This window comes from Balaenoptera musculus, chromosome 11 (assembly GCF_009873245.2).
Source record: "Balaenoptera musculus isolate JJ_BM4_2016_0621 chromosome 11, mBalMus1.pri.v3, whole genome shotgun sequence".
Classification (NCBI taxonomy): domain Eukaryota; kingdom Metazoa; phylum Chordata; class Mammalia; order Artiodactyla; family Balaenopteridae; genus Balaenoptera; species Balaenoptera musculus.
The window spans coordinates 61,981,166-61,995,364 of NC_045795.1; the positions used below are offsets into that span (position 1 = coordinate 61,981,166).

Consider the following 14,199-nt stretch of genomic DNA (forward strand, 5'->3'; position numbering starts at 1 on the left):
GGTTTTTCAGGTTTGGGACTACCTAGCTATAGGATATTATGTATATAAAAAATAAGGGAATAGCCAGGTTTTTTTCCTCTATAAGCAGTGGCAATGTTTTCTGACCTCATGTTTGTGCCTTCACTTCATAAATTATATCCGCAGACATGAGTCATGTTTTAAGATACTGAACCTTAAACCCTTCTTAAGACTGTGTGTGAGCAGGCTTCTTAGATGTGGAGCAGAGCCAAGCCAAGGTGCCAAAAAGGAGACCCGGATAACCCTGTGCAGTGCGAGAAAGGGGACAGTCATGGCCAAAATTCGTCTTCTGAATTAGCCAGAAAAATGCCTCCTCCTTATTATAGGACTGAGCATTAATTATGCTCCCTGGCTTCTTTCAAATAGCTTCAGGTGCTCTGTTGAATCCTCTGGTGGCCCTAGACTGAATATCTAGACTGGAGGAATTCTTTCAATGGATGGAAGGAGAATGGATGGTGAAAGCCTCCATGAGCTTCTGGGATGTGGAAACAGTGATGCAGTGAGAAGACAGACTTTCAACAGAGCTTGTGATCACCTGCACCATAACTACATGATAGTGGGAGTGTAGGACAAAGAAAGTGCTCTCCCAGAGTGTAAGTGGTTCCTTGGTAGAGAGCTCGGTCTTCAGGACACTTCAGACGCTTAATGGAAAAGGCTGCTTTTGATAAACATAGCTGTACTTTCCTATTCTTTATGCCCCATGGCTGTAAGCTCATTGAGGATAGGGGCAGATCAGATTTATCTTTGTGCTCCCAACGCCTAGCACAAGCCTGGCACCTAGTAGGTTTGCGGTACATCTGCACTGAACCAATTCCAAGGTTCCCACGATCCCCTCGTTGGCAAGCCATGCTGGCCCGATTCTTATCATTAGTTTGGTTCTCTCAAAAGTGTCCGGTGAACAGAGAATTCCTCTTTTCTGCTATTAGTGTCCTGCCCTGCTGTCTCTAACATGGGAGCATTTAAATACAAAAGGGGAGGTCCTTCAAGCTGAGGCCTCAGTTTGTTCCCCTGCTTGCCCGAATTCCTTCAGCTCTAGGATAATATTGAACTTTTCTTTTCTGGCTACCCCTATTTCAAGAGGGGAGTAGTCATTAAAATAAATATGCAGTTTTCTACTGGCAGCTGAATGCTGATATTTGCCTCTCTCTGTAGGTGCCACAGGGCTCTGGTGATAAGGAGAGCCATAAACCAGGGCCCACAATACTCTCAGGGCCCCCCAAAAAAGTGTTAATTTCTTTTAACATCAGGAGAAAAAAGTGAACTCCTAAGGTCAAAAGTTATATTCATCTTTATTCACCACCGTCATAAAATATAAGTTTTAATACTGTAAGGAGGAAGGTGCCCACAAAGGCAACAGAGAGTCACAATGCGGCCCTGCACAGACCACACAAAAAATGGCAATCCAGGGTGGTGGCATCAGGGTGGCAGCTCATTCTTACCAAGGGAGGAACGCGATCTCTCTCCTTCCCCTCTCAGTTCACAGGTATGAACCGGCCGGATGCATTTCTAGCCGTGACTCAGAAAGCCCGGAGGAAGAGAGTGGGCGGAGAGGTGACAAGTGATAAACTGAAGGACTGGCTGATCTCTAGGCAGCGGTACTGGGGCACGCCCATCCCCATGGTCCACTGCCCGGCCTGCGGTCCTGTGCCCGTGCCTCTGGAGGACTTGCCTGTGACCTTGCCCAGCATCACCTCTTTCACTGGCAAGGGAGGCTCCCCACTGGCCTCGGCTTCGGAGTGGGTGAACTGCTCCTGCCCTAGGTAAGGAACCACGTCCCCCAGCTGTGACCATGTCTGGTCCCAGACTTCCACTTGGCTGGAAAGAATAACGTAGGTCTTAGGTCTTTTGCTACCTTTGAGAGAAGGGGCTGGAATCTGGGGCCCAGCCCCTGTGATGAGCGCCCTGTCCTCTCTTCTGAGCCGGTAGAAGCAGCAATGTCAATTCACATCTTTCCCAGAAACAGCTGATCCAACTGGTGGAAAAGCTACACATTTTCATGATAGCTTTGGAAGAGACCACTTTCCTCCATTTTATATTCCAAAGAGCTTCTCAGAGATGAGAGAAAACGCCTCACCGTTTTCCCACACAGTGGCTGTGATAACAGTGGGGATTTTATCACAAGTAGCAGAGTAGTAGCTATGAGGACAAGTATGCTCAGGGGGTCTCATTCTTTAATATACTGAAACATACCATATCTCATTTCTTCTCATTTTGGCAGTAGGATTATGTTTTTCTGTTAATTCACTGGCATGTCTCACATGTGATTTTTATGATACCATTCCAGCTGATTAAACAAATAAATAACAGATGCCAAGCTGTAATATTTCCCTTCTTCCTTCTATGGAAAAGCCATTTTCCTCTGCCTTATAGATCATGATGGGGTTGTTTTAAAATAACTTAGTCCTCTTCTTAGTATCTCTAGGTCAGTAATTAGGTAACCATATAGTGCAAGTGCATGGCTCAGAATGGGGAGTCAGACAGTAATGGCTTCAAGTCCTGGCCCTGCCTCTTCCCTAGCTGTGTGGTCTTGGGAAAGTCACTTAACCTCTCTGAGCTGTGATTCCCTTATCGGGAGCTAAAATAACCCCCTTGAAGGGATTTCAGAAGACGAGAATTAATGCATGTAACTCTGCAGAGTGACACCTAGCAGACACTCTGTAACTGGAAATGTTAGTGCCATCCTGCCCGGGCCTGCCAACAGTCCACCCAGGTCCTCACCCAGGCGGTTCTGAGGTTTGAGATGGGACTTGCATTCAGGAACGTAGGAAGCTCTGGGCCATTTTAGGGTATCACCCTCTTTGTTGATAAACAGTGACAAAGGGTTTCCCTTCCGGAGACATCAGCAGCCTTCAGCCCACCAGTTGTGGCAGCCCAGGGCGTTGGTGGTGGGGATAAGGTTTCCTACCTTGGCTGCAGATTCCTGGAGGGCAGAGCCCAGGCCTTGGTCTTGGTCAAGTCTCCCTGATGATTCTAATGAGCACGCAGGGCTGAGAGCCACTGAGCCCATGTGGCCAAGCGGGACAGCATGGTGGTAAGCACCACAGGCACGAGTCCAGCAAAGGTGGATTCCTTACCCTTGAGCTCCAAGACCTTGGGCAGATTTCTGAACCTCTCGGAACCCTAGTTACTCAACTGCAAAATGGGGACATGAGTAGTGTCTACCTCATAATCCCCAGGGTTACTAGGGATTAAATGAGATAATGCCCGTGAAGCATTTGGCTTAGTATCTGCCACCCAGTGTTAGTATTATTACTATTGGAGCTAATAATGGTAATAACGTTGTCACCATCACCATCATCTCTCCATCCCACTTACCAAGTAGCCTCTTCCGTGTAGTCCAGCTTTTAGTGTCAGCAGGAAAACATGTTGGTTGTCTTCAAGTCCAACATGACCTTTAAAAAGAAAATCAGCATGGCAAGTTTTAGTCAGATATTAGTCCTTTTATCAGTTGAATCCTGCATTTTCTTCCTAACTTGTATGGGTGCCCTAATGGTGAGGAAGAAGTAACAGTTATCTTCTAATTATTTCCCAAAATAGTATGTGTTCTGGTTGATTGCCTTCCAAATAAAAAGACCTGGATTTTATTTATTTATTAAATTATTTTATTATTTTTTTTGGGGTGGTGCGTTGGGTCTTTGTTGCTGCGCGCGGGCTTTCTCTAGTTGCAGTGCGTGGAGGCTACTCTTCGTTGCGGTGCGCGGGCTTCTCATTGCGGTGGCTTCTCCTTTGCGGAGCACGGGCTCTAGGCACATGGGTTTCAATAGTTGCAGCTCACAGGCTCTAGAGCGCAGGCTCAGTAGTTGTGGCACACAGGCTTAGTTGCTCCGCGGCATGTGGGATCTTCCCGGATCAGGGATCGAACCCATGTTCCCTGCTTTGGCAGGCGGATTCTTAACCACTGCACCACCAGGGAAGTCCCCTGGCTTTCATTTAGAGATGCACTGTAGGAAACAGGATTAGGGCTCCCTTGGGGCTCTCTCCGATAAGCTCCTACCCCAGGGACCACCACTCTTCCCGGTGGGAGGCCCCCTGACTGAAATGAGGAGGCCCCTGGGAGCCCAGAGCCCTGCCAGATCTGGGCTCCTGTGCTCTCTGCTGAGCCACTTCCATTTAATCAGCAGAAGATGGGGAGTGGCTGTTTCCTCCAATAATATTTGGAAAGCCAGTATGAACTGCGTCACAGATGCAACATATAAAGGCAACCCTTCTTTTATTTTTAAATTAAAAACAGACTCAAGCCCTTGCATGCTAAATTAGCAGAGGATTCATCAGTTCCTCTTGGGGTTCCTCATCCCCCTCCTCAAATTCTCCAAGAACCCCCAAGGACCCATACTGCCAAAAGGGCAGCATTTGGAGAGGTGGTTGGTCCCACTTCCATGCCTCAGAAAGGAGAGCCTGGAGTCTGAGCCGTGTTCTGCTGTGGCTTCTCACGGTCACAAAGGGTCCCTGCTAATAGCTGTCGGTAGCTGGCTCACCCCATCCACTGCTGTTCCATGCCTTTGGGGGGGTCTTCAAGGAAGCCAAGCACCCTCCTTGGCCAGACTTGGCTCAGGGTACTCTCTCTTGGCTTCCCAGAAGTTGTGGCTTTTGGCTTCAGTCCCACAGGGCCATCACCCTACCAACATGTTTCAAAATTGGTTCAGCAGTTGGGTCCTTGTGGAACCTTAGTCCTCCCCAGGCATCTACATGCCTAGGATGAGGATTGCTTTTTCTTTTCAACCCTTTACACACCAAGCATCTCACTTCATTCACTTTCTTGAACAGTGGGGCTATCTTCACCCTTCTATAAGGAAGCTTCCTTTAGGCAGTGGTGTGTTGGTAAGTGTGTACTAAATAGCTCTCCGGAGGGGAGCTTCAGATTTGCAGTGTTAGCCCATTTCTGTGGTATAGGTACTTCCACCAAGGGCTAATTTCAGACTACCAACTTGGCATCATTTGTCCCAGAGTTGGGAAGCAATCCCAACAGTTAATCCTCACAAGCTGGTATGAGGTGGCTCCAGCATACCTCTGCCTTTGGGCTCCCAAGGTGATTTATCTTCCTGAGGTCACCCCTTGTGGATTTCTGCTCCCCTTACCCAAGAGACAGAGATAGAAAAAAACCCCAAGTTCATTTTTCAGCACAGTATCTCACTACATTTGGTTTTCAGCTTTTCTTCATAAACTGATTTGCCTCATAAGCATCATAGAGTAGGCATTGGCTGAAGGCAGTCTTGATATGCCTGAAAGAGAAGTGAATGCAGTAAACAGACAAGATTCCTGTTAGATATTCTACCATGTTAAATTCAGAGAAGTACAGAGTAGTGCTTTTAATTGTTGAAGATTTAAATGTTTATTTTGTAAGTTTCTTTAAAACATCATGTACTCTGCAGTACAAAGAGAGTCCATACTGTGAATTATCTTTTCATGATGGGGCATTGTTCTTATGACATTTTAAATTCATAATGATTGTCATAGCTTTCTCAAAAGCTGGTGGAAAATGCATTAATATTTAAAAAGAAACCAATCGATGAACTTCATTTATTTCTTAGGTGCAAGGGAGCAGCCACGAGAGAGACAGACACGATGGATACCTTTGTTGATTCTGCTTGGTACTACTTCAGATATACCGACCCTCAGAATACTCAGAGGTAAAGAAAGCCCTGCTGAATTCGTGAGCGTGTGTCAGTCTAGGTCTTCCAAGAAGCAAACACCAAGATGGAATTCGATGGGCAAGAGATTTATTGGGGCAAGTGCCTCTAGGGAATAAGGAGGTGAGGGAGCAGGAGTTGGCAGGGCGAGCCCTTGACCGTGATGCAGGTCTGACACCTGTGAAAGGAGAGGGCGAAGGTAGGAGGATTGCATAGGAAGAGCCTCAGACCCCAGTGCAGCTTGAGAAAGTCTCGAGCAGGCTGACGGGAAGCCTCAAGCAAAGCTTGTCCATTAGAGAGTCCCAAGTCAGGAGGAAATGCCTGCTGTGGTCCGCTCCCTCTAGGAGGGCATGGGCTGGCGTGAACACCCAGTGGCTCCAAAGACAGAAGAGCTGGAAGCTGGTGATCAGTTGTGCTCTTTGAAACAGGCTCTTGTAGGGAGCGTGTTCGATTATTAAATTAGATTCTTCACAGCCAGGTAAGTCCCAGGTACAAGGAAAATGAAAAACAAAGGAAGGAAGTGCTAATACCCTCGTTGGCCCTGTGGTGAACTGCATTTATGCAGTTGTAAAGATGTAATGTTGTTTACTTTACTGAAAATAATGATGTAACTATTCAGGGAGGATAGGAGGTAGGGAGTGTGAGAGAGCTGAGAAGCGTGACTTCTTAGCACATACAGTCGCTAGATAATTTCCAAAATTGACAAACAAACAAAGAGCCTAAACATTTTTTAATAATTGCCAGAAAATACATCTGAAAGAATTAAAAGTGGCTAAGCGACAGGTGAGGGGTGGGAGGGAGGTTAGTGAAGGAATGGGGCTGGAGACCACTGTTTTAAATTATAAACCTTTTAGTACTATTTGATTTTTTTCAGCTATGTGCATGTGCTTCTTTGACAAAAATAAATAAGGGAAAGAGAGCAGTAGGTAGATAGGTAAAGAAGGAAATGAGAACAAAAGAAAACTGGTGCAGAGCACAGGAAAACCACAGACACTGTGCTTCAAAGACCTTGCCAGCTTGCTCTTGTCCGTGGGAGAACAATTATACTGAAACCCCATAGTCCACGTATGAAAATGCCCCATTTTCTTCGTTGGTTGTAAGATAATATATTTCCAGGGAGACAGGCGCTCCTGCCTGCCCTGCAGTCCTGCGAATCTGTGATTTGAATTGAGGCTGTGCAGGAAGAGCAGGACCCGGAGTAAATAGCAGCCGGCAGAGGCAAGAAAGGATACAGGGCGACTGCTGTGGCTGGGAACCACCAGGGCAGCCCCGGCTAACCCACAGAGGGGCCCCTCTTCTGGGTCTTCCTTCTAGAAGGGGCTTTTGGTGACTTCCAGTTAGGAAGAGCTGCCTTAGAATGCAAGGGAGATCAGGCTCTCCACCTCTCAGAATGCTTCAAGGGAAAACCTTCTTACAGATGATAGACTCCAACTTAATGATGGAACCCTTAACTGGTGAGAGGTATGTCCCGAGACCTTCACAGCCCCCAGTTTGGGAATACCACGTATCACGTCATTTCCCTCGTAAAATGCTGTTGTTTATTTCCATGCTGGCTTGCATTCTCACTAGGTGGTTTCCAGGAAAGATCATAGATCCCAGCTATAGCTACCTTCAACATCTCACTCCTCAATTTATTTCAAACTTAGTTTTCAGGCCAAGTACCATCCTTGACTTCCCTTGCTTTTCTGTCACCTGCATGAGCAGTTAGATTTCTCTGGGGAAGCATTTTTCACAAAGAAACATTATTTAAAATTTTACCAGAATTCTGGCATAGTGACTGGAGGAGAGAAAACCAAGCTGCATTAAGATGCAAACACATGGTGTTTGGCCAGGCCCACCTGCTGAGCGCCAGGGAAAAAAGTACCTTGAGGTGTGGGGAAGAGAATTCACATATATGTGAAACCATGGAGTGCACACACACACACACACACACACACACACGGTGTATACACACACACAGAGTGTACACACACACACACACACACCCTCCCCCAGAAAATGAAGTGAGTGGCATTTCTTTTCCTCCCTAGCATCCATTAGGACTAGGAAATGATGCTTCCAGTGAAGAAGCCTTTCTGTTAGGACCTCTGTTGACTAAAAAGTATCTATTAGGTGACAGAGACTTAGGCTATTTCATGTTAATTACTCCAAGTATGCTCAGTGCATTCAGGAAGCATATGCAGGCTCTTGCTGACGATCTGCATTTTGAGGCTGCTTTAAAAATAAGATTGAATTTCTGTTTTATTTATTTATTTATTTTTTGGTTTATAAAATGTAATTTTATTTTATGTTACTCTGCTGTTACATAGGGCATACATAACATTTTCACAAGGCTTTTTTGGGACTACAGTCGATGATTATTAGCAACATACAATAGTGGTCCAACTCTAACAATCACTAGACAAACTGGACACCCTCTCACAGGTGCACAAATCTGCATGGAAAAGTACTAATTTTAGACTTGGACTTGTGTACTTTATTTCCCCTTTCTAGTGTATTAAGAAATGACATGCATGTGTCATGAGAGTGAGACTGTCTGCATGAGAGTCTCCATTGTACATGCCATATTGCCCTCTATTGGTAAGAACTCAAAAATCTTGATTGTCTATGGTAATAAAAATTAAAATAAATCCAGATAGTCAAATATGCATTGTACAGAAATATCCTTTTTGCTGGTATGTTTTCCTTTTGTCCTCATTATATATGAAAATCACATTTGTTAAAATATGTCAATAATGGCTTCTGAAACAGTTTTTATAAATTTCATAAATTAACACTGCTCTGACATTTTTCTCCTTTGTTACATAAGCTTCTCTCATTATATTTTAAAAAGAAAATCACTGTTTTTCTCTGACATAATTTATTTCAGGGAATATGCAAATTATGATTGGTCTAATTTATGCAATTGTGACAAAGCAGGGTTTTTTTTATAAATGACCATCTCTCTTCCTCCCAGCCCTTTCAGCACAGCGTTGGCAGATTACTGGATGCCTGTGGATGTGTACATTGGAGGGAAAGAACATGCTGTCATGCACTTGTTCTATGCAAGATTCTTTAGTCATTTTTGCCATGATCAAAAAATGGTCAAACACAGGTGAGCATTTATACTGCTTTGCAAAAGAATTCAGTTCCTTGAACAGCAACTGAAGGCAGGTGTTGGTTCTTCTGAAGCAAGGTAAATATATGTGGCAGAAGAACTCTATTTTTCAAGCATACTTTAGAGGTCACTGTCAGCCTTAACCACTGGAAGTCCATTTATGTTGCTTAGTCAGTTCTAGCCCGTGGTGTCTGCCTGCTTGCGTAGGATCTTCCCTTCAGCTTTTCTCTGTTGAACTGAGTTAAGTAGTTGAGATTTTCACTTGTGAGGCAGAGAAGAGCAGTTCATAATGTCACACAGCTTTTTATAGCTTCTCATGCGAGGTCATGTTTATCATCTGGTCCCTTGGTGTAAGCTCTGTTTCCAAGCTTGACTGAATCCTGTCTCAATATGTCATTCTGATAAAATGGATTAAAAGCTAGGGAATCACATTGTAAATCCATTGATAAATTCTTTTCTTGTTGGTCTATAATATATTCCCCATCATGTTCAGAAAGATGTGTGTGTGTGCTTTTTTCCCATGAAATATATCATATATATGTATATATAATATATACATAATGTATTATATAATATGTATTTAATGTATTATACAATTTAAAAAATAAAAAATAAATGAACATCCATGCACCCCCTCCTCAGATTAGGATGTAGAGTATTCCAGGTCCCTTAGAATACCCAGGGTGCCCTCACTAATCAGATCATCCCCCTTCCTACACCACCCACCCCTCCCCCATACAGTCCCTATCCTGAATCTTGAATTATTCATTTTCTTGCTTTTCTTAAATGTATTACTTCTTTATATATTTTTAAACAATATGTGTTGTTTAGTTTTCTGTGTTTGAACTTTGTATAAGTAGAATCATATTTCACGTATTCTCTCTTGCTTCTCTTGCTCAGCATTTTTGGGGATTCATCCATGTTGCTGCATGGAGTTATGTTTCATTCGTGATTCACTGCTATCTGGTATTCCATTACATGGAATGGAATTTCTAATACAGAGCTCAGTTTATGTCCATACCACCATTAACGGTCCTTGGGCTGTTTTGTGCAATTAAGAACAAAACTGCCATAAGCATCCTGGTACGTTTCCTAACATACGCGTGTTAGCAGTTCTCTAGGATGTGTACCTGGAGTAAGATTAGGGTAACCACATGTTCAACTTCACTAAGAAATGCCAGACCGTTTTCCAAATTGGTTATATAAACCTACACTGGCACCAACAGAGGTGAGGGTCCTATCACTCAAGATCTTCATCATTACAACATATAGTACAGCCATCCCTGTGTATCTGTGGGGGATGGGTTCCAGGACCCGCCACAGATACCAAAATCTGTAGATGCACAGTTCTCATAGTAGGCCCTCCTTATCCGTGGGTTCCACATCCTTGGATTCAACCAACCTTGGATCATAATCACAGAGGGCTGACTGTATTATCTAACTTAAAATTTTGTCAAACTGGTGGTTATATAATGGATCACTTTGTGAGTTAAATTTGAATTTAAAGACACTGCTTACTTAATGAAGTTTAGCATATTTTTATTATGTTTATGGACCTCTGTGTTTCCTCTTCTGTTAAATCCCTATTTGTGTCCTTTGCCCTTATTTCTTCTGGGTTGTCTTTTATCAGTTGTAGGAGTTCTATAAATATTCTGGATGCTAATCCTTTATCAGCTATATGAATTGCAATATTTTTTCCCGGTTTTTGGCTTGTCTTATTTTTATGGTGTCTATTGATGAACAGAAACTTTTTTTTTTTAATGATTGTTGTGCTCTTTTATTTTTTTTTCATGTCACACATGGATTCATATGTTTTTTTATATCTTTATTGGAGTATAACTGCTTTACAATGTTGTTAGTTTCTTCTGTACAACAAAGCGAATCAGCTATATGTATACATATATCCCCGTATGCCCTCCCTCTTGAGCCTCCCTCCCACCCTCCCTATCCCACCCCTCTAGGTCGTCACAGAGCATCGAGCTGATTTCCCTGTGCTATGCAACAGTTTCCCACTAGCCATGCATTTTACATTTAGTAGTGTATATATGACAGTGCTACTCTCTCACTTCGTCCCAGCTCCCCCCCAGCCGCGGTCCTCAAGTCCGTTCTCTACATCTGTGTCTTTATTCCTGCCCTGCCACTAGTGATGAACAGAAACTCTTAATTTAATGTAGTAAATTTTAATAATCTTTTCCTTTATGGCTATTGCTTTTAGTGTCTCAGTTCCTTTAATGGAACAGTCCATCCATTTCCCCACTGATCTGCAGTGCCCTCTCCATTATAAATCCAGTTTTCATATATATGCAAGGGCCTATTTATAGGGTCTTTATTTTGTCCATTAGTCTATTTGTTTTTTGCTGTGCTAATTAGTTACTGGCATTGTTATTTTAATTTTACAAGTCTCAGTATCCAGTAAGGGAAGTCCTCCTACTTTGTTCTTTTACTTTAGGAGTGTCTTGACTATAATTGGACCTTTGTTCTTCCATATAAATTTCAGATTTAGCTTGTCAAATTCCACAGAGTTTATCTATTGGGAGTTCAACTGTAATTGCATTGGATCAACATACTTACTAATATCTTTTCTCACTCTTCCTTCTTGCATCTCTGACTTTAACATCTGAAATCATTTCCCTTTTATCTGAAATATATACTCTCCCTTATACTGAAATATATCTTATGTTTTTTAGTGAAGGTCCATCTATTAGTTATTATTTATCTAAAAATACATTTATTTCAACCTCATTTCTTAGAGTTTGCCAGCTCAATAACACATTTAAAACATTTTATACACGTTTTATATCTTATCTGACTTTTTCACTTGTTTTTCATCAGGACAATGATTCAGGCTCTCTTGTCTTCCATACCGCCTGGAGCATGGTTCCTGGGATTTTTTTTCAGTTTTTGCTGTGTTTTGTTTTTTTAATACAACAACCTTTAGAATATTTTTTAATTGCAGAGAAGAAAAGGGGGGGAAAATCTGGTTATCTCCTTGTGCAGATAACTTCATGTTAACAATTAAAAAATTAAATAATGAAAAAGTAATACGTCTAAGGTTAAAATTTAAAAATTTAACAGCACAGAAAGTAAACATTGAAATCTCCCTCCCTGCATCCCACCCTCTACCCATCTCCTCAACCTGTTAAGTTTCTTTTGATTTCTTCCAGAAAAATATTTTGCATATCTCCATATTTCTATTGATATACTCATTTTTAAATGTTACATATATTATATATATATATATATATGCCTTTTGCATTTTTGATATAATATATTTCAGTTGTCGTTCTACATCAGCATTTACAACTTATGCACAGTATTCTGTCATATGGATATACCATAATTTATTTAAGCAGTCACCTAATTTTCTAATTGCTATTAAAAAAAAGAAAAAGTCCAATGATGCTCTTTATCTATATTCTTAGCAGGCATTTGGGATCATATCCGTAGGTTCAAGTCCTGACACTGGAGAATGCTGGGTCAAAGGATATGTATTTTTAAATTTTTGATCCTTAAAAAATATATTACTTTTAGAACCTCTGTAATGCAGACTAAAATCCAGTTTCATTAAAATGAAGTACCTTGAAAGCTCCCTCCCTTTTCACCTCAGACCTGCTCCCTCATTCTGTGCATGCATACATGGATTAAAAGTCTACAGAAGGCTAATTTAGGATATAAATTAAATGCTTAAAATAATTTTTTCTCATTAGTCCCAGAGACCTTCATGTGTAAAAATTAACCCATCTGCACCAGAAGGACACTAAACACATTAACAGTGTTAATCTTCAGAGAAATAAATTACAGTCATCCCTTGGTATCCATAGGGGATTAGTTCCAGGACCCCCAAAGATACCAAAATCTGAGGATGCTCAAATCCTTCATACCAAATGGTGTAGTATTTGCATGTAACTTACACTCATTCTCCTGAATGTTTTAAGTCATTTCTAGATAACTTATAATACCTAATACAACGTAAATGCTATGTAAATAGTTGCCTGGGTGCACCAAATTCAAGTTTTGCTTTTGGGAAGTTTCTGGAATTTTTCTTTTTTTTGAATATTTTTGATCTACGGTTTGTTGAATCCACGAGTGTGGAACCCACAGATAAAGAGGGCTGACTGTAGTTAAAATGTTTGTAACTTGGATTATAGAATTTACCATTCTGCCTTGCATTTCTTCTCTATGGAAACTTCTTTACCTCACTAGGTAAAGATTACCCTGGAGGATGGAAACCGTGTTCTGTTACTATCACAGTCTCATGGACATTATATATTCTCAGTGAATATTTGTTTAAATAAGTTGAGTTTAACCCCTTGATATAAACAGATAAAAGTTTATGTTGTTCAAAGGAAATGTTCTTCTTGGGATAGGGAGAGTTGGATAGAGAGAGGTTAAGTTCAAAGACCAAATACAACATGAGAAATATTTCCCTCTCATGTAGGTCTAGAAACAAAGACCATAAATGGCTTCTGGCTCCTTAACGGTAGGGCACATTTCTCAGCTTTGGAACAATTATTTGTAGAAGTAATGAATGAGTAAATAAATTATTCAATGGCTCACTAATTTAAGATGTAGGACAGGCCCTGGCTACTTTTCTGATTTCTTTACAGTGTTTTAAAACTATAGTCAAGGAGGAAAAATGTTTGTAGCATTCCGACATAATTTAAAATACAGGTTTGGATGTGACTTGTTTCTGTTCAGATAAATTTCTAATTTGCAAAGCCTCGAGGGACACCTGATATTTGCCTTACCATCAACTTTAAGGGACAGCTGTATGGTATAAATGGAAATATACCTAGGCAATATATTTTTTTAATTCTTGACAAGATGGTACGTTCTATTCCATGCCCTCCCACTCCCCAAAAAGAGGGAGATTTATTTTAAGTACTTAGAAGGCTGACTTTTTTGAGGAAGGTGCAGAAAGTCATCTTATCTCTGTTTCTCAGCACAGTTGTCAGAATTACTCCTGTTAAATTACATCAGGGCAACAATAGCCTCTGAAAACTATTTCTGAGTGTTACCTGTTTATCAGAGGTGTTTTGGTAAACCACTTGGCCTCAAATGAAACGAAAATCATCTACTTTCTGTGATGAGTAATTCAGAACTCTCTGATTAAACATTTTTTAAAGCCTCCAAACAATTTTATCAAGCTGGCCTAGGAGGAAATTTTGAAACCTGTCAACCATGTGTGTATTTCTCTCTGTTTATTAGCTATTTTTCCTGAAATGTGTATAAGTTGGAATTTCATGTCCATTTCTGTATTCTTTTTGATTAGCGTTGTCATTTCAGGAGGGATTTGAGACTACAACTGTTCACTTTTGTTTTCATTTCTCAGCCATGTGGCCACTGTCTCAAGTAGTAGCTCTGGACTGGGAGTCCAAAAAAACCTCTGTCCCATGATCACGTGGGCCTGTCATTAGCGGTGTGGACAAGAGACCTAACCCCTTTGGTTCTCAGTGG

At 41.6% G+C, this 14,199-nt stretch overlaps 1 protein-coding gene across 5 annotated transcripts in view; it reads left to right on the forward strand.

The window, feature by feature from the left end:
- LARS2 (leucyl-tRNA synthetase 2, mitochondrial) overlaps positions 1 to 14,199 on the forward strand; it is a 158,164-nt gene that overhangs the window by 112,242 nt on the left and 31,723 nt on the right. For all 5 annotated transcript variants that reach the window (XM_036870000.1, XM_036870002.1, XM_036870003.1 and 2 more), the window contains 3 exons: positions 1,495 to 1,778; positions 5,547 to 5,645; positions 8,602 to 8,739. In XM_036870000.1, the coding sequence (XP_036725895.1) occupies positions 1,495 to 1,778; positions 5,547 to 5,645; positions 8,602 to 8,739 (521 nt within the window). The remainder of the gene's footprint in view (positions 1 to 1,494; positions 1,779 to 5,546; positions 5,646 to 8,601; positions 8,740 to 14,199) is intronic.